Source organism: Artibeus jamaicensis, unplaced genomic scaffold (assembly GCF_021234435.1).
Source record: "Artibeus jamaicensis isolate MK-2021 breed Jamaican fruit bat unplaced genomic scaffold, CSHL_Jam_final contig_471, whole genome shotgun sequence".
Lineage (NCBI taxonomy): Eukaryota > Metazoa > Chordata > Mammalia > Chiroptera > Phyllostomidae > Artibeus > Artibeus jamaicensis.
Window position 1 is genome coordinate 1920585 of NW_026521850.1, and position 23199 is coordinate 1943783.

General features: G+C 59.9%; 2 protein-coding genes, 1 long non-coding RNA gene and 2 other non-coding genes across 6 annotated transcripts; 4 read left to right on the forward strand and 1 right to left on the reverse strand.

Moving 5' to 3' along the window:
• Window positions 1-852: 852 nt before the first annotated feature.
• PIERCE1 (piercer of microtubule wall 1) lies at window positions 853-2697 on the reverse strand. Of its 2 annotated transcripts, none has more exons than XM_037127609.2 (3): window positions 2473-2697; window positions 1675-1753; window positions 853-1085 (listed from the first exon to the last, which is right to left on the reverse strand). In XM_037127609.2, the coding sequence occupies exons 1-3, from the start codon at window positions 2613-2615 to the stop codon at window positions 894-896; spliced, it is 414 nt and encodes a 137-aa protein (XP_036983504.2). In that variant the 5' UTR covers window positions 2616-2697; the 3' UTR covers window positions 853-893. The 2 variants fall into 2 exon arrangements, with proteins under 2 accessions (XP_036983504.2, XP_053523825.1); XM_053667850.1 differs by having other exon boundaries at window positions 886-1039.
• An 899-nt stretch (window positions 2698-3596) lies between these two features.
• On the forward strand, window positions 3597-6174 carry MRPS2 (mitochondrial ribosomal protein S2). The gene is made up of 4 exons (XM_037127817.2): window positions 3597-3674; window positions 3897-4022; window positions 4328-4457; window positions 5519-6174. The coding sequence occupies exons 1-4, from the start codon at window positions 3635-3637 to the stop codon at window positions 6096-6098; spliced, it is 876 nt and encodes a 291-aa protein (XP_036983712.2). The 5' UTR covers window positions 3597-3634; the 3' UTR covers window positions 6099-6174.
• Window positions 6175-16580: 10406 nt separating this feature from the next.
• LOC128627829 (uncharacterized) lies at window positions 16581-20980 on the forward strand. The gene is made up of 4 exons (XR_008392133.1): window positions 16581-16791; window positions 17469-17524; window positions 18614-18666; window positions 20617-20980. It is a non-coding gene; the product is annotated as an uncharacterized LOC128627829 (long non-coding RNA).
• LOC119036165 (small nucleolar RNA SNORA17) lies at window positions 17267-17395 on the forward strand. Its single transcript, XR_005079935.1, has one exon. It is a non-coding gene; the product is annotated as a small nucleolar RNA SNORA17 (small nucleolar RNA).
• On the forward strand, window positions 17900-18043 carry LOC119036164 (small nucleolar RNA SNORA43). Its single transcript, XR_005079934.1, has one exon. It is a non-coding gene; the product is annotated as a small nucleolar RNA SNORA43 (small nucleolar RNA).
• Window positions 20981-23199: the final 2219 nt, after the last annotated feature.

The following is a 23199-nucleotide window of genomic DNA, read 5'->3' on the forward strand; positions in this document are numbered from 1 at the left end:
GTGGTGAATTTCTCCCCCAAATTCATATATTAGTAAAATCTCCTTGGGGGGGAGTCCCTGTAGAGGAGATGTCGGGGGTATGAGCAACGGTTCTCCCGTCTCATCCCCAAATGTGTGCTGCATGTCTACCAAGGGAAGGGGAGACCCGCGTTTGAGAGGCACAGCAGCCGTTCCTTCCTGCGGCACCCCTAACTCCCGGAGACCACCGAGGAGCGCGGACCACACGGAGATGGAAGCCCACTCGCTACAGCTCTTCCCTCTGCCCGTTGCTCTTCCCTTTCTGTTGAAGGCTTTAAATGGACACACAGGCAAGAACTGCCCCGTGGATACCGGCCCCTCAACGGGAGCTGCTGTTTCATTGACTGGCCCTCCCACCAGACCCTCCTTCAGGGGCTGGAGGACGTCCAGCGGCACTCCGAGTCTGTCCTCTGTCCTGCCTGCTCCTGCCTGGCACCTTCCGGGTGGGCTCTGCAGCGCCGCCCCCTTGCCCAGCTCGGTCTGCCCCGGCAGGCCACTGTCCCCTCCCTCCGAGGGTGAGCAATCACCAGTAGAAACAAGACTCCCAGAGACACAGGTGGACAGCGTTCAGGACTCCGTGAGGGTCCCCAGCTGGTCTGAATTTGCTCCTTGGTCACAGATGAGTCCATGAGTCTGGAGACAGCAGCATTTTAATGCAAATTCAAGGCATCAGCATCCTTCCATCTCAGATGTAAGACTTAAGACATGAAAGTAGGATGTCTCTAATCTAGGGAAGAAAAATACATTGAGGGCAAGTGGTGTACTCAGTGCCTTCACCATCGGGCAAGTTGCCAGAGACCCGGGGACTGGACAGCAACTCCCCGGGGGGCCTGTGCTGGGGGCGGGGAGGCCTGGTGGGGAGGGGGCCTGGCTGCTCAGTCGCTGCAGATGGACGGCCTGCTGGCGTTGTAGCTCGGGTGGAAGTTCAGCCGGTCAAAGGAGGTGATGCAGTTGTCCACGCCGGTCACGATGCTCTTCTCCAGGCAGACATTGAAGGAATTGTTCTGGAACATTCCAGTGGCTGCTAGTCGAGTGGAAAATTTACTCGACTTTGCATAGAATACTTTCTGGCAATAAAAAGGGAACACAACGGTGCGTGGCGCTGCCCTCAAGCAGTCAGTCCTCGGGTGTTTGGGGAGAAAAATAAGAATTTGTTGAGGGAATGTCTCTGATTCCTGGGACTCAGAGAAGCCAGACCAGCAGGACGGCCTCGGGCGCCCAGACCATCCCGCCCCGGCCTCATGCCCGGGACCAACAGTGCCTCCCTCCACACACTCGTGGAGCCTTGACCGGGGTCCTGCAGGAGCCACCCCCGGTTTCTGGTCGGGAAGCCTGCCGCTAGGCCAGCGGCTGGGCCTTCATTTATCTGCCGCAGCAGCGCTGCCTGCAGTCGCGAGACTGGTTGTGTATCCACGTGGCCTCGTGAGCGGGTCTACAGGCGCTTGTGTCCTCCCTGAAAACGTTTCTTTGCAGGTCCGTTTCTACCTGGCCCTGACCCAGGGGCTCTGAGGCGCCCCTCCCACTGGGCCATGGTAGAGCATTGGGCCCCTCCCACCCCATCCCCAGGACGTGTTGCCCTTTGGAGAAACCCAGGGTATGGGGTGCTTCCAGAGACTCCCCCCTGTACCCCCTCGCTCTCCCGTGCTTCCTGCTTACCGGCATCTCGTGCACCGTGGGGGCCTTGCCCCCGTAAGCTTGGTTACTGGTCCTATACACCGAGACGGGCGCTTTGGTCCTGGCAGGTGAGAGAGGTTCTGCATCTTCCATCCATTTTGTCTAATTCTGCCCAAGCCACCGCCCTAACAGGTTTGGTTGGTGGAGCCTTGTGGGAAATGCCCCAGGTTGGAGATGCAGCCGTGAGCGGGGGCTCGTGGGAAGCATGGGCCCCCTGGTCCTCTCTGCTCACCTCCATTCTTGCCCTTCATAGGCAGCCCAAAACCCTAGAGAATCTCAGACAGACACCACCCAACCTTCCACCCTCCCAGTAGTCTCTCCTGGAAGACAGGGGGATAACAGCCCCACAGCACCCCACCGGGGTTGTGGAGGGCAGGGAAGGCTGCCCCACCCTTGGCACCCTGGCCCAGCCGCGCAGGAGGGAGGGAGCGCGAGTCTCGGACTCCAGGTCACATGGCCTGAGGCGGGAGGTCAGAGGCTCACTCTGAAGAGGTTCCTCTGAGCCCGGGAGGAGTGGAGACTCACCCCAGCCAGGAAGCGGGTGTGTGGCCTCTGCTGGCTGGGCCACCGACTGGTGCTTCTAAAGCTTTGGGCAGCACTTGTGCAGCTCGTGGGTTGAAGAGCTGACTTGGGAGCCAGGGCAGACTGGGGCCCTGGGGACGCTTGCACCCAGGCCTATCTGAGCAGATGCAGGACCGGCTGAACCCCTGGCTGCCCACTGAAAAAGGTGGCCTCTCTTCCCTCTGCGTTTGCCAGGTGGCCCCTCCCTGTGGTTCTCACCTGTAGCCCCGGAACCACGCCGGGTTATTGAACCTGACCGGCAGGTTCTCATCTATGCGGTAGTGGTCGCTGGTTTTCGGCAGGGGGGCCTGGGCCGCGGGCTCCGCGGGCTCCGCGCACTCTTGGGGGTTCTCCTCGGACATCCGCCGTCCGCGGGCGCAGCACCAGGGAGAGGCAAGGCAAGCAGCAGCCTCCCCTCAGCCCGCGGCACGAGGGTCGCGCGGCGTCCCGTTGCTAAGCGACGGCTCGGTCACCTGACTGGGCGGGGGACGTACTTAAGGGAGCAGTAGCTGCCGGGCCACGCCCCTCTGCTGGTCTGGAATGCGAGGTCTGGAATCTTCCGGGGCGAATACGCAGGACCGGCTGGTCGGGATAACAAAGCATCTCTTCCTGGGGTGGCAGTACCGGGTACCCGGGATGCGTGCGGGGCGGGCTGTCCTCACTCGCAGGTCACGTCCTGACCTTGTCCCGAAGGGGTGCAAGGCGGGCGCCCGGGTTTCACCAACCGCTTGCAGGACTTAATGTGCCGCAGGGCAGACCGCGCGCAGGGCTCCGCGCTCTGGGTTCTGACGCCCATGGTGCATGCCAGGGATGCTCCTTGACCCCGCCACTTCGTGCCCTTGTACCCAGAGAATGCATTTCGACTCCAGACTTGCCTAAGTTTATGGAAACCTTCTAAGCCAATAAAAATTAAAAACAATTTTGGAGTGCAAGAGGTTGGGTTAGACTGGCCGAAGGTGAGGAGGGTGCCCAGGCCCGGTGGGTTCCCACGGGGACGGCTCGTGGGGCACTCGGCCGCGAGCACTGCAGGGAGGGGACGAGCGAGAGGGCCAGGGGCCGTCCCCAACGCCGTTCCGAAGTGCTGTCGGGGTCTAGGGGAAAGGGGTCAGGGCGAGGGGACACACCCCCCGACCCCGCACTCGCTCGGACACCGGTGCGGCCCTCCGGCCTCCAGCGTCTGCAGTGCGGGCTAGGCGGGGAGCACGAGTCCGACTCAGCCGGTCCCGGCCCGCACTGCCCGCCAGGCGCCTGGCGAGCTGGGCTGCAGCACGGCGCGGAGCCCGCAGTGGCACCTCCAGGCCTGCAGAGGGCGGTGCTGCGACGGCGCAGGCCGCGGCGGAAGAAGAAGCCACTCTGGCACCGCAGCCGCCTCCTCCTCACCATGGCGCCCGCGCGCGCCCTACCCCGGCTGCTGAGCGCGGGTGAGCGCGCCCGTGGACCGCAGGGGCCTGCAGGGTCGTATTTCCAGGATCCCCGCCCCGGGTTTGCAGTGTCGCTTCACCGGGACCCTCACCCCGGGGCTGCAGGGTCGCTTCCCGGGACCTCCGTCCTGGGGCTGCAAGGTCGCTGCCGCACGGGGTCCCGGAGGCGGGAGGAAAACCGGAGGACGCGCGCCGTGACTCCGCTGTCCGCTCTCTCCACAGGTGTCTGGCCCAGGTCGCTGTGTTTACGTGTCCTCAAGGCGGCGACCCCCAGCCCGGCCCGAACGAACAGCAGGACGCTGGGAAGCGCCGCGGCCCCCGCCCCGAGCGAGTCAGAGGATAGCGGCGGTAAAGCAGATCCCTGGGCAGATGGGCGGGTGGGTGGAGGAGCCAGCGCTCACTGTTTCGGATTGAAGTCATCTGTCGCCAGGAGTCCTGAGTGCCCCTTGGTTTAGTTGTGAAACCCTGGAGGGGTCCGCGTCAAGTGGGGAGAAGGAGCGGCCTGTACCCCAGCAGCCCCACGGGCTAGGTGCTGCGCACTGAAAACGGGCTTTAGAATGACCCCCACCCACCCCTGAACGAGGCTGGGGCCAGCGCCTCCCGCCACGGTGCATCTCTGGGGCTCAGACCCAGCCTCCTGTCCTCCTGGCCAGATCTCCAAGTCAGGGTCCTCAGCGAGCCGCTGAAGCACTCCGACTTCTTCAACGTCAAGGAGCTGTTTTCCGTGAGGAGCCTCTTCGATGCGCGGGTGCACCTGGGACACAAAGCCGGCTGTCGGCACAGGCAGGTGTGGGGCCCTGGGGGGACAGAAGGTCTGGGGAGGGTGGTAGGGGCAGGCCCCGAGGCCCAGCAGAGGAGTGGTAACTGGCCCCATCCCATCCTCTCACGTGGTGGGCATGCCCGCTGCTCGGAGAATGGACCAGACAGGGCTGGAGGAGCAGGTAGAAGGCCAGCGAGGAAAGTGGCCTGACCCCTGGGGCGGAAGAGCTGGAGCAGGGGGAGGTGGAGGGGGCAGAGCTGGGGTCTGGGGTTTGGGGTTGGAGGTGAGGGATGGCAGGCAGGGCACAGCGAGAGTGTCAGTGGCCTTTACCAAGGTGACGGGAATGAGGGGAGACCTGAGGGACATCAGGAGTTGGGGTCCTGTGAGGGGTGACACCTTGGCCACCCCAGCATGGTGTCACATGGGTGCTGGGAGGGAGCACTTTGGGCCTGGATGGCTGCCTCATCAGTGGGGCACCTGGAGAGGAGGGGCGGTCCCAGGAGGGGGGGCGCAGCAGAAGGCAGAGTTTCACTGTGGGGAGGGGGAGCTGGGGGCAGGGACTCCTCCAGCTTTCTGCCAGTCGAAGGGATGAGAGCCAGGTGCGAGTGCACCGAAGGGGAAGTGCGGGTGAGAGACCCTCTGGAGCAGACCTCTGTGTCTTCGGGGTTCCCCCGCCCCGGGCCTGGCTGCCCCCTGACCTGACCTCTCACACTTGTGGTCTGGGGCTACCCCTGCTCTGCTGCTCCCTGAGCCCAGCCCCTGGACGGTCTGGATAAAGCCTCCAAAATGACAATGTGACAAAAGGGGCCATGACGTTATGTTGAAACACCCAGATGCCCCCGTGGGATGGACTGTGTTAGGGTCCCCGCATGACAAGGCGCAGGTTCCAAGGCTGAGCTGTATGTCCGAGACCTGGAGGTGGCCTGCAAGCCAGACCAGCCCCCCTCACTCCCTGCCACCCCCCAGCTGCCCCAGCCCTCACTCACAGGACAAAGTCCTCCCTCCTGTCATCCTGGGGGAGGAGTGTCCCCCACGGAGGACGAGGGGGGGCCCTCTTCACACTCCTGGGTGGGGTCTCGGGCAGGTTCATGGAGCCCTACATCTTTGGGAGCCGCCTGGACCAAGACATCATCGACCTGGAACAGACCGCCACGCATTTGCAGCTGGCCTTGAACTTCACGGCCCACGTGGCCTATCGCAAGGGCATCATCTTGTTCGTGAGCCGCAATCGGCAGTTCTCGCACCTGATCGAGAACACGGCCCGGGACTGCGGCGAGTACGCCCACACCCGCTACTTCAAGGGCGGGCTGCTGACCAACGCGCCGCTCCTGCTGGGCCCCGGGGTGCGCCTGCCGGACCTCATCATCTTCCTGAGCACGCTCAACAACGTCTTCGAGCCCCACGTGGCCGTGAGGGACGCAGCCAAGATGAACATCCCCACAGTGGGCATCGTGGACACCAACTGCAACCCCTGCCTCATCACCTACCCGGTTCCCGGCAACGATGACTCGCCCCCGTCCGTCCAGCTCTTCTGCCGGCTCTTCCGGACCACCATCACCCGGGCCAAGGCGAAGCGCCAGCAGGTCGAGGCCTTGTATCGGCTGCAGGGCCAGGAGGGCGCTGAGGGCCGGGCCCCTGCAGACCCTTCTACCCCAGGGACGTAGGCTGTCCCCCCGACTTGTCTGCCCTCCCAAATAAAAACAGCAGCCACGCCCGTACCTGGCTGCGGCCTTTAGTGCGTGTGAGTCTCCCCGGCCTGGCATCTTACTGCTGGTTGCTGTCACGGGCAGCTGCCCACAGAGCGCAAGTAGCCTGTCTGGGAAGGACCTGCCAGGAAACACACTTGTCCCCGAATCCCACAGCAGGGTCTGGGGTAGGGTGGCCCTCATATGGCTGGACATGTGCCTGGGTCCTGCAGACACGTTGGGGGCAGGAAGAACGGTCCCAAGTGTCCCGTCCAACACCTACTGGGTTTGGGAGACGGGAACTGTGCGCTGCTCTGAAACCCTGAGGCACCTTCATCTCAATGTGTAAACCTGTGAAAATGCGAGCGTCCAGCAGGGGGCCCTCTCTGCCCCTGAACCGAGTTCTGCAGAGGGGGCTCCAGAGGCCGTGGGGGGACCCAGACGCTGACACCTGAACACGAGACCAAACTCACTGAACGGAGTTCTGGCCCCCCAGGGCTGAGGGTGGCACAGAGGCCAGGCTGTCCTCAGGGGCAGGCCTGGACAGGACCGTGAGTGACACAGAGGTCTGCGCTTGGCCCTGCCCCGACACCCAGAGGCTGGGGATGTGGCCAAGTCAAGACCCTGACACCCAGTCCCTGCTCCTCAGGGACCACACACCGGCCTCCTGCCATCCTGTCCCCTGCAGACCAGCAGGGAGGGGCCCAGGAGTTTGCTTGCTCCGCTCCAGTGCCTGGGGTTCTGGGCACAGGTGGGCAGCCTACGGGGTGAGGGCAACAAGGACCTGGAGGGAGGACTCGGGTGGGCCTGGGGGCCTCTCGGAATGGACCCAGTGACGAGAGCCCAGCTGGGGAGGCTTCCAAAGGGGCGCAGGTAAAGGGGGACCCCGTCCCTGGCAGAAGGGGCCTTCACGCTTGCCACCCTGGAGGTGAACCCCAACAAGTTCCCAAAGGAGTGAGTGGGCCTGGGAGGGGCAGAGGCTGGCCCCGAGTCCCCCCTCTGCGACCAGCGTGTCTGACGTGCCCCGTTGGCCTGGCCTCCTCCGAACCCTGACCCGTAGGTGTCTTGGCAGGGAGGCACTACGGTAGTTTGAGCCACCAGAGCAAAGGCAAGAGCAGGAGGGACCCACCCCATGAGGGCAAGGGAGCTCTCCGAGTGCAGCCACCGGGGTCTCAGAACCAGTCCCAGAGACGGCCGGGGGGAGGTTTCTTGCCCAGCCAGCACCAGGGTCTGGCCTGGGGCTTTGCCTCCTGAGTGGCCGCAGCCACAACCTGTGGGGTTGGGCCCCCCTCCTCCCTGCCACCAAGCCGCAGCCTTTGCCGGGTCCAGAGTCGAGTGTGAGGTTATCCAAACCCATTCCTTCTGTTGCCCGTCGGGACCTGGGCGTGAGTGGTTTTGTCCCTCCTTCAAAAAATAGTCCCAGTGTAAGCGTGGGTTGGCCCTGAACCTGGCCGAGCCCCACAGCGTGGGCCCCGGGAGAAGTCGGCCAGGCCCCCGGTGCCCGCCTGGGAGGGCAGCGGCACCTACCGGACCTTCGCCACCACCCAGCAGGTCCGGGCCCTGCTATTCAACCCCACCCGCTTGCTGTCCCTGTCCTCGAGCCTCTTCTCGACACTTCCTGTCAACAGGGCCCTGCGGCAGGTGCCCCTGTGTCTGCCACACGTGTGTTCACGTGACGTAGCACTTGTTATTTGAAAGGGGAATCCAAAGTGGCGTCATGATTGCATGTGAACACGGGCCCTGTTAGTGAACCTGCGTGCAGCCGAAGGGTGGGGACCCCGGAGCCAGGCCAGCCCCTGGGAAAGCACTGGGGCTCGTGGAGCGGTCACCGTGGCGGCAGAGCGTGGGATCGGCGCAGGGTGTGGACAGCGTGGCATTGCCCATCGGCGCAGCCGCTGCAGGAAACAGTACAGAGGGGCCTCTAACAGTTAAAAATGGAACTCCTGTGTGATCAAGCGACTCAGCTCCTGGGTGTTTATCTGAAGGAAACGAAACACGAACTCGGAGGGGTGTTCGCGCCCCCACGTCCCCTGCAGCTTTACCCGAGACGGCCAGGAAATGGGGACAACCTGAGTGTCACCAAGGTGATGGGTGCAAACCAGACCTGTGCCGATCATTCGGCGACACGCACCTGTATGGATCGTTACATTATCACCAGAAACTCTCATGTGTTAATTTTTTAGAAATCAGTGGTGGCCCTGGCTGGTGTGGCCCAGTGGATTGAGCACAGGCCTAAGAGCCAAAAGGTCGCTGGTTCGATTCCCAGTCAGGGCACAACACGCCTGGGTTGCAGGCCAGGTCCCCAGTTGGGAGCATGCAAGACGCAACCACACACTGATGTCTCTCTCCTCCTTCTCCCTCCCTCCCCCTCTCTAAAAATAAATAAAATCTTTTAAAAATAAGTGAGTATGGAGTTTCCATGGGACCCAGCCGTTCCACTCCCAGGCACGTTCCTGAGAGGAAGGCAGGTGAGCAGCTGGTGCAGGTTGTCCCTGGCGGCCGAAAGGTGGGCGCGAACCCCACGCCCACCAACAGAGGCTGGAGAGACGAAAGGCGGGCGATCTGTTCGGTGAGAACCACACGGCATAAAATAGAGTGAATCGGGGCTGCGGGCTATGAACACGGGTGGGACTGGTGAGCACCGGGCTCAGTAAGGCCACAAAGTCCGCACTCTGTGCCTAGGACAGGTCCAAGGGGACGCGGAGGGGGCTGCAGGGATGCGGGAGGGGGCTGCTCCGCGGCGCTGTCTACATGCCCCCCCCCCCCCGTGTGCCGTGCACCGCGGCACCTTGTGCATTTTCTCGGGGCGGGTGGGAGGGGACAGCGCGCCACGCAAGGTGTAGCTCAGTAAGCCTGTTTCAGCCGGTTTCCCTTTATTTTTTTTACAGGTTTTATTTACTTATTTAGAGAGGGGAAGGGAGGGAGAAAGGGAGAGAAACATTGATGTGTGAGAGACATTCATCTGTCACCTCACAAGCCCCCAGCTGGGGACTCGACCTGCAGCCCGGGCACGTGCTCTGACTGAGAATCGAACTGGCGGCCTTTTGGTTCTCAGGCCGGCACTTGGTCCCCTGAGCCACAGCAGCCAGGGCTCCCCTCTGGCTCTTACAGTCCCTGCACCAGCTGTCATGGCGCGAAGGATGTTTGGTAACAAGGTCCTCAGCTGTCGGGGCCCCATGGACTCTCGGGAGTAGACCAGGGAATCCTGCCACCCGAGCCCCACTTTACAGATGAGGAAACTGAGGCCCAGAGGGGGCCTGGGAGGTAGACCCAGGGCCTTCTCCGGGAACGAAAGCTTCGCATCTCTCCGCAGGGGGCCACTGGGCATTAGAATGCGACATTTTTCGAAGGAGGCTGCCTTTTGAACCATGAAGTGATCTTCAGGCAAAACGTGAAGGACATTAACAACTTTTCTTATTGTTTCAAAGAAAAGCCGAGGCTTGGTGTTTTATTTTCACCAAAGGGGAAAATACAAGATCATTTAGGACTTGCCTGATCCAAAAACCAGCTGCTGGAGGGAACTCTGGGCCCTCTGGGCCCACGGCCACTTCCCTTTCACCCCCAAACCAGACCCTTCCGAACTGGCTGAGCCCTGCCCTGACCACCTCAGAGCCAACCCCGGCAAAGGCGGCATCTCCCAGCCCCCAGGGCACAAGTGAGCCCAGCACATGCATCCCCTCAGCCACGCAGCACCACAGCCAGCTGCCAGTGTGCCCCCGCCACGGGGGCCGGGGCTGCAGGTGTGCTCGTGCAGCGGCGTCATCGGGGGGAATCAGCCCTGACCCTGCCTCCATGGCCGCCATGGGGACGGGCCGCAGCTGTGCGCCTGCTCACAGGTGTCTGGACGGGGGCGGGGCAGTGGCGGCAGTGTGGCACTCCCTCTGGAGACAGGGATCAGCTCTCTCCCCTGCAGGGTAACTGAGGAGAGGGTGTGTGTCCCTTTGCAGAGGGGACTGCGTCTCCAGCTTGTCTCAAGTACGTGCACCTCCTCCATCTGGAAACAAACACTCGAGCCTCTGACAAAGGCCTGCCACAGGGCAAAGGCCCCACGACCCCTGAGCCCAGCTCTGAGGGCGGGTCTCCCTGGGGCCTGGAGGTCGGCCCGTGCCGCAAGGCGGGGCTGAGACGGGAGGGCTGACCCCGGGACAGCGGTCACCCCACAGCACATGTGCCAAGGCCCCCGTGGATCCAGGAATTCTTCAAACACCCCAGCAGACAAGGGGATCACAGAGCAGTTGGCCTGGGTGGGGACACTTGGGACCAGCCTGTTGGATGCCACCCTTGAGGGAGCCTATGCACTCGGTGAAGTGGGGTCACGCGTGTGCCTGACCATGGACACAGGGCTTCACTTTCCTTCCAGGGTCCACCCGTGTCCACAAGGGAGACCTGTGCGCCCCCAAGAGCACCCCCGCCACCCACCACAGGGAAGAGCCCTGGCGCGTTCACACTGAGCTGGGCTGTTCCCTAGGCAACCCTCATGGGACAGTTGAGAAACTGAGGCAGAGCCTGCCCCTCCCCCAGGTCTCACCCCTCCCGCGGGGTCTGCTTTGGGAATGAGAGCCCCTGGGATCCCAGGGGTCCCCGCCTCCCCAGCCCCTGCAGCCCTCCCATTCCCTCCAGTGACACAAAGACCCAAGCTCAGCTGTGGGCGGAACTCGCCTTGCAGAGCAGGGCCTGGCCCCCTGACAATAATGCATCCTCCTCACTTCTGAGCTCGAGGGACAAGGGCCCGATTTGTGTGACCATACAAAGGACGCTTTTCCCATGTCAATTTGGGGGTGTCACATGTGAGAACTTGTGCTGAGACAGAACCCCAAGTTCTAGCGTTCACGGTGCGTGCCGCCGAGTGGGATGGAGGCCGGGTGACCTAGCGAGGTGCCCGAGGGGACTGTCGTCCTTCCTCAGTGCCAGCTGGCAGCGCTGGGGGTGCCTGCTCGGACCGGCCAGTGCTTTCTTCCAAAAGCTATCAGGAATCCTGAATTCTGTGTGAACTCGCCCCATTTTAAAGTCGCTACGTGGCACAAAAGAAAAGTTGTTGGAAAGACTGGGCCCCCAGTTTCCAAGCCTGATGTCAGGGGTCCGGTGTTTGGGGTCCCCAGGTCCTGTGATGACATCTCATCTGAGACTTGTTCGCTGCTCGGGGCCTTCCCAGCAGGAGAGTCTAGACCACCTCCGTGGGGACTTGGAGAGCTGCTCGCTGGCAGGCAGGCGGGCATTGTCCCCCTACTCCTGGGAGAAGGCGACAGACTCCAGGGGCCAGGTCCCTACCCTCCAGTCTGCTCTGCTGGGGCGACATGGCCAGCGCCGGGGCCAGAACCCCAGGTCGGTCCAGGCTGGTTTCAGAAACTTAGCCAGCAGGAAACCTTTTATTTTTTATTCTCATTCCTTTGACCTGAGTGTTATTAATAAGGTGAAACATTATAACAAAACCCTGTGTTGCCCTGGCCGGTGTGGCTCAGCCGTTGGGCGTGGGACGGCAAAGCTTCCATTCCTGGCCAGGGCACAGCCCGGGTTGGGGGCCTGTGAGAGGCAGCCCAACGTGTTTCTCTCTCATACCGATGTTTCTCTCCCTCTCCCCGCCTCCCTTCCCATGTTTCTAAAAAACAAGTGAAATCTTAAAAAAAAAAAAAAAAAAAAAAAAGCAAAGGAAGGAAAACCACTGTGTCTGTTTCAGCTAGAAAAAAAAGAACTGGACAAAGCCCTGGCTGGTGTGTCTCAGCAGATGGAACGCTGGCCTGTGAAACAGGGTCGCTGGTTCGATTCCCAGTCAGGGCACACGCCTGGGTTGTGGGCCGGGCCTTCAGTAGGGGGCGTACGAGAGGCAACCACACACTGATGTTTCTCTCTCCCTTTGCCTCTGTAAAATTCTGAAAACACAAAACAAAACTGGAGTTTGGGGAAGATGCGAGAAACAGAGCAGAGTGGCGTCCGCCGGGGATGTCCTGGCAGAGCCGGGACAGAACCGGCGCCTTCCTGACGGTGCTGTTTTCCCTTCTGGGTCCGCCTCCTGGCACAGGTCTAACTTTAATGACCAGGCTCCCTGTTTGTTTTAGGAAATGTGCAAACACGTCACAGCGAGACTGTGTGTGGACCTCAGTCTGATTCAGGGGCACATTCCCTGCAAGGTATTTGGAAATTTCCAAACTGCCATGAAACACAGACATGGCCCATCTTCCCAGCACCGATGCCCCGCCCCCACCCCCAGGTGTGGTACTTTGTGTCGGAGTTGGGATCAGACTGGAAAAGTGTGCTCGGCTTTTGATGACGTCACCCTCTGACCCTCAAACATGGCCGTAGCTGCAAAAGCCAACTTGCAAGAGACGACAGGTTCGCTCACCGGTGTTTACAGATGGGCAGGTTTGTGATGGGGGCCAGGGGAGGCCCCCCTGCTCTGGGCATCAGTGGGCTCTGGCCCTTCTCCCCGACCTGGACAGCCACCAGCCTGCTCCTCCCGCCTGCGGAGGGAAGGGCCACGACCCACGGAGGTCCGGCCGTGGGCTAGCAAGGAGCCAGTCTGCCCACTAACTATGAGAGAGGCCGAGAGGCCCCACAACCTACCCATTTCACAGATGAGGAGACTGACACCCAGAGAGTTGGTCACATGGCCCAGGGTCCTTGAGGAGGGACGAGGTCAGAGGCAGGACAAACAGCCCAGAGTCTGTCACCAGCCATTGCTATCTGGCCTCCGACTAACCAGAAGGAACAGTTATCGTCACCTGGCTCCACCTGAATTATCCATGGGAGCTCGGTGGGGGAGCTCGGCGGCCACCAGCACCCACAGGACACAGCACGGGGGTCCCCGTCGGGGCATCCCTGGTGCGCCTGTGTCAGTCACTGACCCTCTGGCCCCCACGGGGAACCCATCTCCCACATTCTTTTTTGTCTTTAATACTTTCTTAAAGATTTTATTTGGGACTGCTGGACTTCCGCCAAGATGGAGGCATAGGTGCATGTGCCGTGCCTTCTCACACAACCAAGTTTAGAGACAACTAAATATTAGCAACAGAAAACACAGCCAGAACACGGAAAATTGAACTTTTCGGAAGTCCATTAACAACAAATTCTTCAGCCTGACCGGTAAGGGGCAAAACCAGCGGCTGGTGAAGTGGAGTTGCACAGGAAAACTCGGTCAGACGGACTCAGGTGCGCGGAATCCAGGTGCAGGGTTGGACCTAGTGAGCGACCGAGCGAGCCACCAGGCGAGCGATCGCGGGGGAGACAGCGGGGAAGCGGTGCTGCGTGTTGACTGTGGTCGCGCATTTGTGCGCGGGTGGACAGGCGAGGGAGTGGGCGGTTGGACCGGGACCCAGCGGGTCCCCGCTGCACGCGGCAGGGAGGGCGCCGCCATTTCCCTGCTCTGACCCCACCTCCACATACAGCGTCACAACCCAGCGACTCTGAGTGGCCCGGCCCAGGTGAACCACCTAAGCCTCTGCTCCTCACCCAGTGAGGCCGCCCTAAACAGCAGAGGGGGCCGCCATTTCCCTGCTCTGACCACGCCCCCACATATAGCGTCACAACCCAGCGACCTGGGAGTCCAAGGTGTCGCTCCTCACACTTAAAGAGCGCGAACAGACCAAAAATGGCCCAAGAAGATCTCAAAGCCCCAGAACCTATAGACCTAAGCGATGAAGAAATAGCAAAAGTCTCAGACGCACAGTTTAAAACACTGGTGATCAGGATCCTCACAGAACTGGTTGATTATAGCCACAGATTAGACAAATATATGAAGGCAAAACTAAATGAAATGAATGGAATTGCACAGGACACCAATAGCAATGAAAAGGAAACTGGGACTCAAATCAATGGAGTGGACCAGAAGAAAGCAAATAATGGCCAAACAGAAAAGAGTCAGGAAGCAAGAATTCAAAGAAATGAGGAGAGTCTTAGGAACCTCCAGGACATCTTTAAACGCTCCAACATCCGAATTATAGGGGTACCAGAAGGGGAAAAGGCACAGCCACCAATGGAAAACTTATTTGAACAAATAATAAAGGAGAATTTCCCCAATCTGGCAAAGGAAATAGACTTCCAGGAAATCCAGGAAGCTCAGAGAGTACCAAAGAAGTTAGACTCAAGAAGGAACACACCAAGGCACATCATCATTACATTAGCCAAAATTAAAATGAAGGAGAGAATCCTAGAGGCAGCAAGAGATAAGGGGACAGTCACCTACAAAGGAGTCCCCATCAGACTGTCAGTGGATTTCTCAAAGGAGACCTTAGAGGCAAGAAGGGGCTGGAAAGAGGTATTCCAAATCATGAAATCCAAAGACCTACAACCAAGATTGCTCTATCCAGCAAAACTTTCATTTAGAATGGAAGGAGAGATAAAGTGCTTCTCAGATAAGAGCAAATTCAAGGAGTTCATCAGCACCAAGCCCTTATTATATGAAATGTTAAAGGGACTTATCTAAGAAAAAGAAGTTAAAGAAACATGAACAGTGAAAGGACAACAAACTCACAGTTATGAACGACCACACCTAAAACGAAAGCAAACTAAAAGGACAGCTAGATCAGGAGTGGAAACATAGAAATGAAGATCTCAAGGAGGGTTAGCAACAGGGGAGTGGGAGGAGGAGAAGGGGGGATAAGGTACAGAAAATAAGTAGCATAGACAGTAGGTAGAAAATAGATGGGGGGCAAGAATAGCATGGGAAATATAGAATCTAAAGGACTTGAGACACATGGTCATAAAGTAAAGGGGGGGTAATGGTGGGGATGGGGGGGTAGGGTGGAGGGGAATGAAAGGGGGAATAAAACAACTGTAACAGCATAATCAATTAAAAAAAAAAAAAAAAGATTTTATTTGACCTGGCTAGTGTAGCTCAGTGGATTGAGCTCGGGCCTGCGAACCAGACAATCGCGATTCCCAGTCAGGGCACATGCCTGGGTTGCAGGCCAGTTCCCAGCAGGGGACACACGAGAGGCAACCATACATTGATATTTCTCTCCCTCTCTCCTTCCTTCTACTCTAAAGATAAATAAATAAAATATATTTTTAAAGATTTTATTTATTTATATTTAAAAATCTTTAAAAAGATTTTAAAGGATTTCCTGGAAAGAGCGCCCAAAGCACCAGCAACACAGAGGGAAAATATGCAAACTGGAGCTGATGGACATCGGGGCTCATGAGCCGCAGGACGCAATGGCGGGGGGCAGAAACGGACGGAGAAAGTGTCTAGAGGTCACCGGTCTAAAGGGAGTTCACGCCTGAACGTACGAGCAACTCCAGCGACGCAGCAGCAACCGCAAACCAGCCCGACCAGGAAACCTGGCACAGGCCCGCGTGGCACCGTCTCCGAAGACGGACCGGACCCGCCAACAAGCCCCGAAGGCGGGTTCCGCAGCGTTGATCGCTGGGAAAACGCAGATCGAAGGCGCAATCCGAGACCGCGCTACACACAGAAGAATGACAAGCGTCGAAAACCAAAAACCAAAACAACCTGTGCAGGCGAGGACGGGGATAAACTAAAAAATAAACTAAAAAATACAGGATCCGGCAGAAGTAAGGGTCCTGCTTGAGTGTGGTTAGCAGGGTAATAACGCGGCTGTAATTTACAGTTTTCATTTGACAGTCCACCTGAAATGTCATATGGCATACTTGAGTGTGATGTTATGTTACAGAGTGGCATGCTTATGATTTTGTAATTAAAAGGGGGCGTTACTTGTGTGGAACCCTGTACATAACCCAGCTGACTTCTCCATCCACCACCCACGGGTGTCGGACAGGCGGACTCACCTGTGGGGAGCTTGCCGTGCGGGGCGCACATCCCCAGAGGGGAGGAACCTTCCAGAGACGCGACCACGCCTTTCAAAGGCGACCCCACAGCCCTGCATGCGAGTCCCGTGGCTCCTCCTCCTCACAACGCGTGGTGCTGTCAGGGGTTTTATTTGGCCTGGGGTTTTATTTTGTCGGGGGTTTTATTGTAGTGTGGGTACAGGCGTCTCATTTTGGGTATTTCTGTTTCTTTGTTTTTATTTTGAGAGAGAGGAAGCCAGAGGGCCGGGGGTGGGGAGAAGGAGAGAGCACCATGGACCCGTTATTCCTCTCGTTGCCACATTCGGTAGTTGACCCTGGCCTGCGTGCGCCCAAGACCCAGATGGAAGCTGGGGCAGCGCGCGGAGAAGGGGCCCCAGCTCAGAGCGCACCGCGGGGCCCGGGGCGGGGACCGTCAGACACCGCAGAGAGCTAGCACCGCTCTAAGCGCTTTGCACAGGCCGGCCGGATCGCGCCGTTCCGCTACCCGCGGCAGGCAGGTCCCAACCTGCGGGAGGAGGGCCAGGGCTGCGCCACACTCGCTGGCCGCACGCGCTCGCGGGAGTGGCGGAGGCCCGGCCGGCGGAACGGGATAGGGCGGGCCCGCTAGAGGGCGCTGCGGCGCGGCCTGGGACGGGCGCGGACTGGCCCTCGCGGGCCGCCGTCCGCCCTATAAAAGGCGCGGCGCGGGACCCTGAGCTCTTTCCGGGCGGCCGAAGTAGGGGTGTTCATGGCTTCGCTGCGTGGTCGTGGCCCGTGGGCGCCCACCCGCCACACCTCCACGCCGCGCCCGGGCCTTGCTGGGCGGACCGCCGGAGGCGCCTGTGGACTCGGAGCCTTCAGGGGGGCGCGCCCAGTGGAGAAGAGGCGGGAACGATGAGGGAGCGGTCCCCGTCCACCCACGCGGCGCAAGGTGGGCCGCCTCCCTGCGTGCTAGGCGACTTCCGAATGGCCGTCGGTGTGACTGCTGCAGGCCGGCGCGGTGCCTGGTGCCCGGGGGGTCGCCTTGTCTTCCGTGCGATCCCACTGCGTCGTAACCTTCATCTCCACGCTGGGGCAAAGCGGGGAGCCACGGGGGGTAACGGTCTGCTGTGATCTAGAAGCCCGGTGGCAGGGTCGCGTTGCGGACCAAACGCAGCAAAGCCCTGGCTGGGCGACGTGCTTTTTCTGGATTTATAAGAATCTCGTAGGCTGGGTGTTTTTTTTTCCCTGAGGAGTTTGCCTGCTGGAAGCTAAGCCCCCAGGAGGGCACCCTGGAGCCGGGGTGAGTTGGCAGGTTGGTGCTGGAGCAGGTGGGCCCCTGAGGTGTAGGCTGCAAAGGAAGGTCTTTCTGGGTGCCATCCTTAGTGACTGTGGGGACTGAGACCCGGAGTGGATGGTCCCTGCACACTGCCCCTAGAGGCGTTGCAGATGTGGCTGCTGTGTCACATTTGTGTCATTAGGTGGCAGAGATCAGAGAGGCCTGTCTACGTCCAGCGTTCTGGCGTGAGCGCCCGGATGATTGATGGTCTGACACTTGGCGGCCAGCTGGCCCCTGGTGGTGCTGGCGGCCAGAAGCCAGTCCAGTAAAAGCTCCTGATTCTTTCCTAGCTCGTCTGACAACAGGAGGCAGGAGCCAGCTGCCAGCGAGGGGATGAGCAGAACAGGTGAGTGGGCTTGGGGCAGACTTGACAAGGACCTGAGCGTTCCTTACTGTCAGGAAGCATTCGTGGGTAGCTGTTCAGACTGCAGCCAGGGCCACCAGAGAGCCTGGTGGCGGGCATAAGATAGGCGGGTGGCACGGGAGTTTGAGGGAGTCTCGGGCGGGGCTTGGTTCCTGTGTCGCCACCCTCCCCTCTGGTCTTGGGCACTTCCATGTGACCATCCTCATCACCGGGAGGGAAGACGCTGAAATCTCTGGGCAGGGCCCTCCTGGCTGCACCATGGTGCCCATGGCAGCTGTGGCTGTTTTAGGCACTGAGTGGGGACAGCAGGTACAGGCCCGGGGCCCTGGCCCTGGGTGGTCGGGAGGGGGACAGACAGCTGCCCTGCAGGTGCGGGATTGCCGGCACCACAGACGCGGCTGCTGTGCTGCACCTGTGACGCCAGGGCAGAGAGGAAGTGGCTATTTCTACGCTCAGTGCTCTGAACCGTGGGCACTAAGAATGGTTTGTAGCCTGACAGCCCTGCGGGCGCCCGGCCAGCAGGCAGCGTGACGCCAGGGGCACTTGCAGGTGGGCCTGCGTTCCAGCTGCAGTTGGGACCCCCAGGCAAGACCCGCAGCACTCCGGGCTCCCTCCTCTTCCCGAGTCAGATGAGGCTGTTCTGAGGACTGAAGGGGAGGGGAGTGTGCTTGAGGGCATGCACACCCTTCGGTGGTCGTCTTGGGCAGGTGTGCCGCACATCCTGGGCTGAGAACCTGTACACCAGTGTGCGTTTCTCGTGGGCTGCGGGGCCCTGGGTGGGCCAGCAGGAGCACCTCGCACACAAATGCCCCCATTGTAGGGACTGATGAGACCATCAGAGCCCAAAGAGGCAGGAGAGGTTGGGGCCATTGGGGCCGAGGGTAAGGGAGTCAGTGGTTCGCTCCCGGCACTTGCCTGTCGATGAGTTGAAAATTAGGGCCCACCGGGAACTCCTCAGTGGACGGACTGACTGCACGTGCACTGTGGTCCCAACCAGGGTACTGGGGGGCGTCACTCTCGGTAACCCCACTGGGATGGCGGGTGTCACCGGGCTCTCTTTGTCCCCTGCAGGTGGAGAGGCCAGTGCTGTCGCAGCTGCACCAGACCTGGGGCCACGTGCTCAGGTGAGCAACCCCGTACTGTTTTTCACTTTGACGTGAGAGAGAGACATCGATTTTTTGTTCTGCTTCAGGATGTGTTCGCTGGTTCCTTTTTTTATGAGCCCAGACTGGGGAGTGAACCCACAACCTCGCGTGTTGGGGTGATGCTCCAGCCAGCAGAACTGCCCGGCCAGGGCTTCCTTGTCTTTAAGTTTAAAATCGGAGGGAGACGTCTCGAACCTGTTTCCTGAAATGAGTAGGTGTGAGAGTTGAACAAACGCTGTTCATCGGTAGCTCTGCACCAGAGGCGACTTGGGGACCCTCCCAGGACCTGGCACTGCCTGAGGCTCCCTCCTGGGCAGAGGCCGGGTGCTGCAGGGGCGGGGCGGGGTGCAAATGTCTGCAGCGCTGTGGCCGGCTTGCCCGGCTGCAGAACCACATCGGAAACCAGCGTGTGTGGTCTGGGTCTGAGGGTCGGTTCCCTGGGGCTCATTTGGGTGTTGGGCCAGCATAGGTGCCAGGCCAGTCTCCCGTCCTTGTTTCTTTCTCAGGTCTAGGGGCCCGCCGGGCAGTGGGGTGCATGCGGGCGTGGGCTCTGTTGCCCCAGGGCTCCTTTAGGGCAGGCGGTTGAGTGGGGTCTGAGGTTAGAGGACTCGCACCCTCACGGGGAGGCTGGTTGGCCAGAATCGGAGGTCAGGCAGCAAGTATAGAATTATCTTTTTTTTTTTTTTCTTTTAAGATTTTGTTTTTTACGAAGGGGAAGGGAGGGAGAAAGGAAGAAGGACACCCATCAGCTAGTTGCCTCTGGCACACCCCGCCAGGGCTCCGGCCCGCAGCCCAGGCCTGTTCCCACATCTCAAACCAGACCGCCGACCTTTGGGTTTGGGGTGACGCCCAACCCACTAAGCCACACTAGCCAGGGTAGAATTGTCCTCGTTTGGGGAAGGAGTTGAGGTCTCCAGCTAAGCAGAGCCGGGTGGCCTCTGGCTGGGAGGGGGGCTGCCCCGGGAGGGGGGCTCTCGGTGGGACACGCTCTCCTGCACCTGGCAGCAGCCTCTCCCAGAGCCTGGGCCTGGCGGGTGGGGCTCTTCAAAGTTCGGTGTAGACAGTCGGCGCTTCCCCGGCCAGGGCTGAGTCGGGAACTCACAGGTGGCCCTGTGACAAAAGCCTACGAAGCGCCAGGCCTGGGGGAGCAGAGTTGGGTGTGGAGGCGGGGTGACTGTCGGCTGACCTCCGTCACCTCACCCCAGGTGGGGTGTTAGTTACTGATTGCCGTGTGATAAGTGGCACAGGATCTCTGAGCTCGAGGACAGCAGAGGGTTGTCACCTTGCCGTTCTAGGGGGTTCAGAGCGGCCCGGCTGGGTCTGTCATGGGGCTGGGGCAGCTGCTGGGGCCCTGCTCTGCCCTGTGGGAGGCTGTGCCCACTGCTGCATGCCAGGGAGCAGTGTCCTTCAGCAGGTTTGGGGACAGAATGGCTGCGTTAGGAGAAGGGACACCTGGACCTTGGGGCCGTTCTTGCTGCCACTGGGCAGCCGCTGGGTTTGGCCACCTTCCCTCGAGTTAGGCATTGGGTTTTCCATGGCTTGTCTCCAGGGTGACATGGAGTGGCAGGACTTAGTGGGCCTGCTGACCAGAGAGGGGGACGAGGGGGTTGCTCATGTCCACTGGTGAGCCCAGGGGCCAGCTCGGGGCTGGAGCCCATGGGGTGCAGAATGCAGAAGGGATCCATCCCTGCGGGTGACTGGGATTAGAACCCAGCTTTGGACGGAAGCTTGCTGTGGGGCGTGGTGTTTTCTTAGAGCCCGGAGCTGGTTTCTGGTTTTGAACTTTCACGAGGCTAAGTGTGTTACTTTTGCCATGAATCTCACAGAAATTGGGCGGCAAGGGGAGGGTTCAGCAGAGGGAGCTGGGCTCAGTGGGGGGGGAGGCTGGGGAGCCGGGGCGGCTTCAGCAGCCACGTCTTTGCATTCCAGGAGCCGTTCTGCTCCGCTGTTCTGCTCCCCTGGTCGAGCTGAGAGGGCCGAGGTCTGGCGCCGGGTGGTCCAGGAAGCGTCTGGCGTTCTGTCTACTGTTGGGGCTGCGCTGGACACGCCCAGGCACCCTCCCTGGCTGAGGGGGGAGCCGAGAGCCAGGAAGACCTGCCCCGCGGACATCACAGCAGCCGACGTGACGCAGAGCGGCCGGTGCAGGCCTGTCGGAGAGCTGGGGCGGCCGTGACCTCGGGACGAGGAGGCCGTCGGTGCAGGTCGCTGGGAGCAGCCTGTGCTAGGCTGGGCCCCTACCGTCCTCTGTGTGGGACCCATGCAATAAAGTGGCACCTTTTGTTTACAGCACACAGATGACAAGCCTCCAGTGAGTGGATGTCACAGAACCCTGCACACTGCGTCAGCCATTTGTAACGCAAGTTGGGAAAAATTGTTACTGTGTGTGTGTGTGAGAGAGAGTGAGGAAACTTACCTGTGATGATAGGCTGTCCCCCAGTCACGAGGGGGCTGCTCCTGAGCGGTGACGAGGCTCGTCACAATTTCACGAACTTAATGCCTGTGGGAGGACAGGCTGCCCACGCCCACGCCCGTCCTGCACACGGCACGTCCCTGGGCAGGGATGGTGGCGGTGTCGTGCGGTTCTCACCATACGTGCAGACAGCACACGCAGGCCAGCGGGCTCACTGCACAGGATCCTCGCTGCGGGGTGGGGGCGGGCCGGGGGCGGGCGCCGAAGCTCGGTCGGTCCCCATTCCCATCTTTGTTTGTCTGACAACGTTTCTGGAAGGTTCCGTGTGTCTGACAACAATGCGTGTTCCTCCCAGACTTCACGCTGTACTGTCCAGGGTCCCTTCCACGGAGACCTCACGGGTCCTTGGGACCCCCTGTCGAGAGGCTTAGTGACATATTTCAGGGTGGCTCGGCCTCTGGTGCCTGCACTGTGGCGCCCAGGGTTCCAGGTGGCCGGGGCACTGTCCCATGCTGGACTTTGAAAGGCAGCCTTGTACTGTCCAGGTCCTTCTGACCTCGGGGACACAGCGGTGGCAGGAGCAGTCCAGAGAGGGTTCCTGGTGTCCAGGCCCCTTGTCCCACCTGAGCCTTGTGGCCAGCGTTGCACTTCCCGGATGAGCTTTGTCAGAAGACAGCCCTGCTCGGAAACCCAGTGGCATCCCTTCCCTTCCTGCCTTCTGTCCCCAGTTCTGCCACTGTGGTGCCTTACCAGTAACTGTCCTTTGCGTCACTGGCGGGGTGGTTTGACCACATGAAAACCTGTGCAGGCAGACACCCTTTCTCAGGTTTTCCCGGGGGTGTCTGGGGATATGTTCTCTTGGCATCTGTCTAAACCTCTTTCTGAATTTCCAGGCCACCCTTGGCTGGCGTTCAGTTCTTCAGCTTTGGACCCTGCTGCTCTAAGTTGTCACGTGACAACGTGGCTGTCCCTCCAAGCATTGGTCTGTGGGTGCCCCTCTTGGCAGTGCTGCTCCCAGTAGAGATCTGTGCTTTCAGTCCGGGGTAAAGAGCTTCTCCAAAGGTGCGAGTTTCTGTGCCGTTGGTGTGGCTGCAGCGGCCGGGGTGACCGACCGTGGAGAGGCGGGTGAGCGTCAAGCAGTTCCGGTTGTCCCAGCGTCCTGGCTCGGCTGCGTAGCAGCACCACTAGCAATGCTGCATGCGGGCCCCAGCGTTGCCCGAGTTCACAGTGTCACCCTAACCACAGTGGCAGGTGTGGAGCCACGAGAGAGCCCTTCCAACTGGAATAACATGCTCACGTTTTATGCATTCATGACATGCCTTTCTGTTAATTTTTCTTGACGTTACTAGGCTACATGGTTTGTGAGTTTTTTCAAATTGTTACAGATCAAAAGTCTTCCAACGTTATTTACTAAAAAGCCACATCTAAATGGACCCGCACAGTTCAAGCTCGTGTCCAGCAAGTCAGCCGTGACCTTGGCGAGCAGAGGTGGCTGCCTGTGCGTAGCCTGTCATCCAAAACTATTTGAATTCTCTCCCCCCAAGGATGGGGAATCTGGATGGAAGAGATAGGTGTTTTGATCAATAATGGGTACATAATTGAAACTTTGGAACATGTTTTACCCAAAATGTGTTAAAATGAATTGAAAATGTAATGCCTTCTTCAGGGAAAGTATTTCTGTGTTGGCAAAACTTGAGACTAAATTGGTCTCGAAACAACTATTTTTTCCTTCAGATTTTATTTATCCGGAGAAGGAGAGGGGGATAAACATCAATCGGTTGCCTCTCACTGGCCCCCCAGCTGGGGACCTGGCCAGCTGCCCTTCTCCCTGAGCCACACCCACACCCCCCACGGGTCAGGGCATGGAACCCATGATGTGCATTTCCCTGGCCTCACAGGCTGAGTCTAGAGCTTGAGGAAGGTGTGTTCTGGCTCGTGGGGCCCCCTGTGGGGAAGGGGTGTCAGGCCCTGGGGTGCACGGCCTCCCGCTGGAGTTCACACCCAGCAGTTCACCGGAACCAGTGAAAGGGCCCCTGGGGGGCCTGAGTTCTGAGCAGCAAGCTTGACAGGAGACAGACCACGGTTCGCCGCCAGCTGCTAGA

Excerpts from the sequence above, each read along its gene's own strand:
- MRPS2 (XM_037127817.2), top strand. The coding sequence starts at position 3,635 with ATGGCGCCCGCGCGCGCCCTACCCCGGCTGCTGAGCGCGG. Across the intron at positions 4,023-4,327 it reads CGAGTCAGAGGATAGCGGCG|ATCTCCAAGTCAGGGTCCTC; the intron begins GTAAAGCAGATC and ends CCTCCTGGCCAG. Across the intron at positions 4,458-5,518 it reads AAAGCCGGCTGTCGGCACAG|GTTCATGGAGCCCTACATCT; the intron begins GCAGGTGTGGGG and ends GGTCTCGGGCAG.
- PIERCE1 (XM_037127609.2), bottom strand. The coding sequence starts at position 2,615 with ATGTCCGAGGAGAACCCCCAAGAGTGCGCGGAGCCCGCGGAGCCCGCG. Across the intron at positions 1,754-2,472 it reads GCGTGGTTCCGGGGCTACAG|GACCAAAGCGCCCGTCTCGG; the intron begins GTGAGAACCACA and ends CTCACCTGCCAG. Across the intron at positions 1,086-1,674 it reads CCACGGTGCACGAGATGCCG|AAAGTATTCTATGCAAAGTC; the intron begins GTAAGCAGGAAG and ends TTTTATTGCCAG.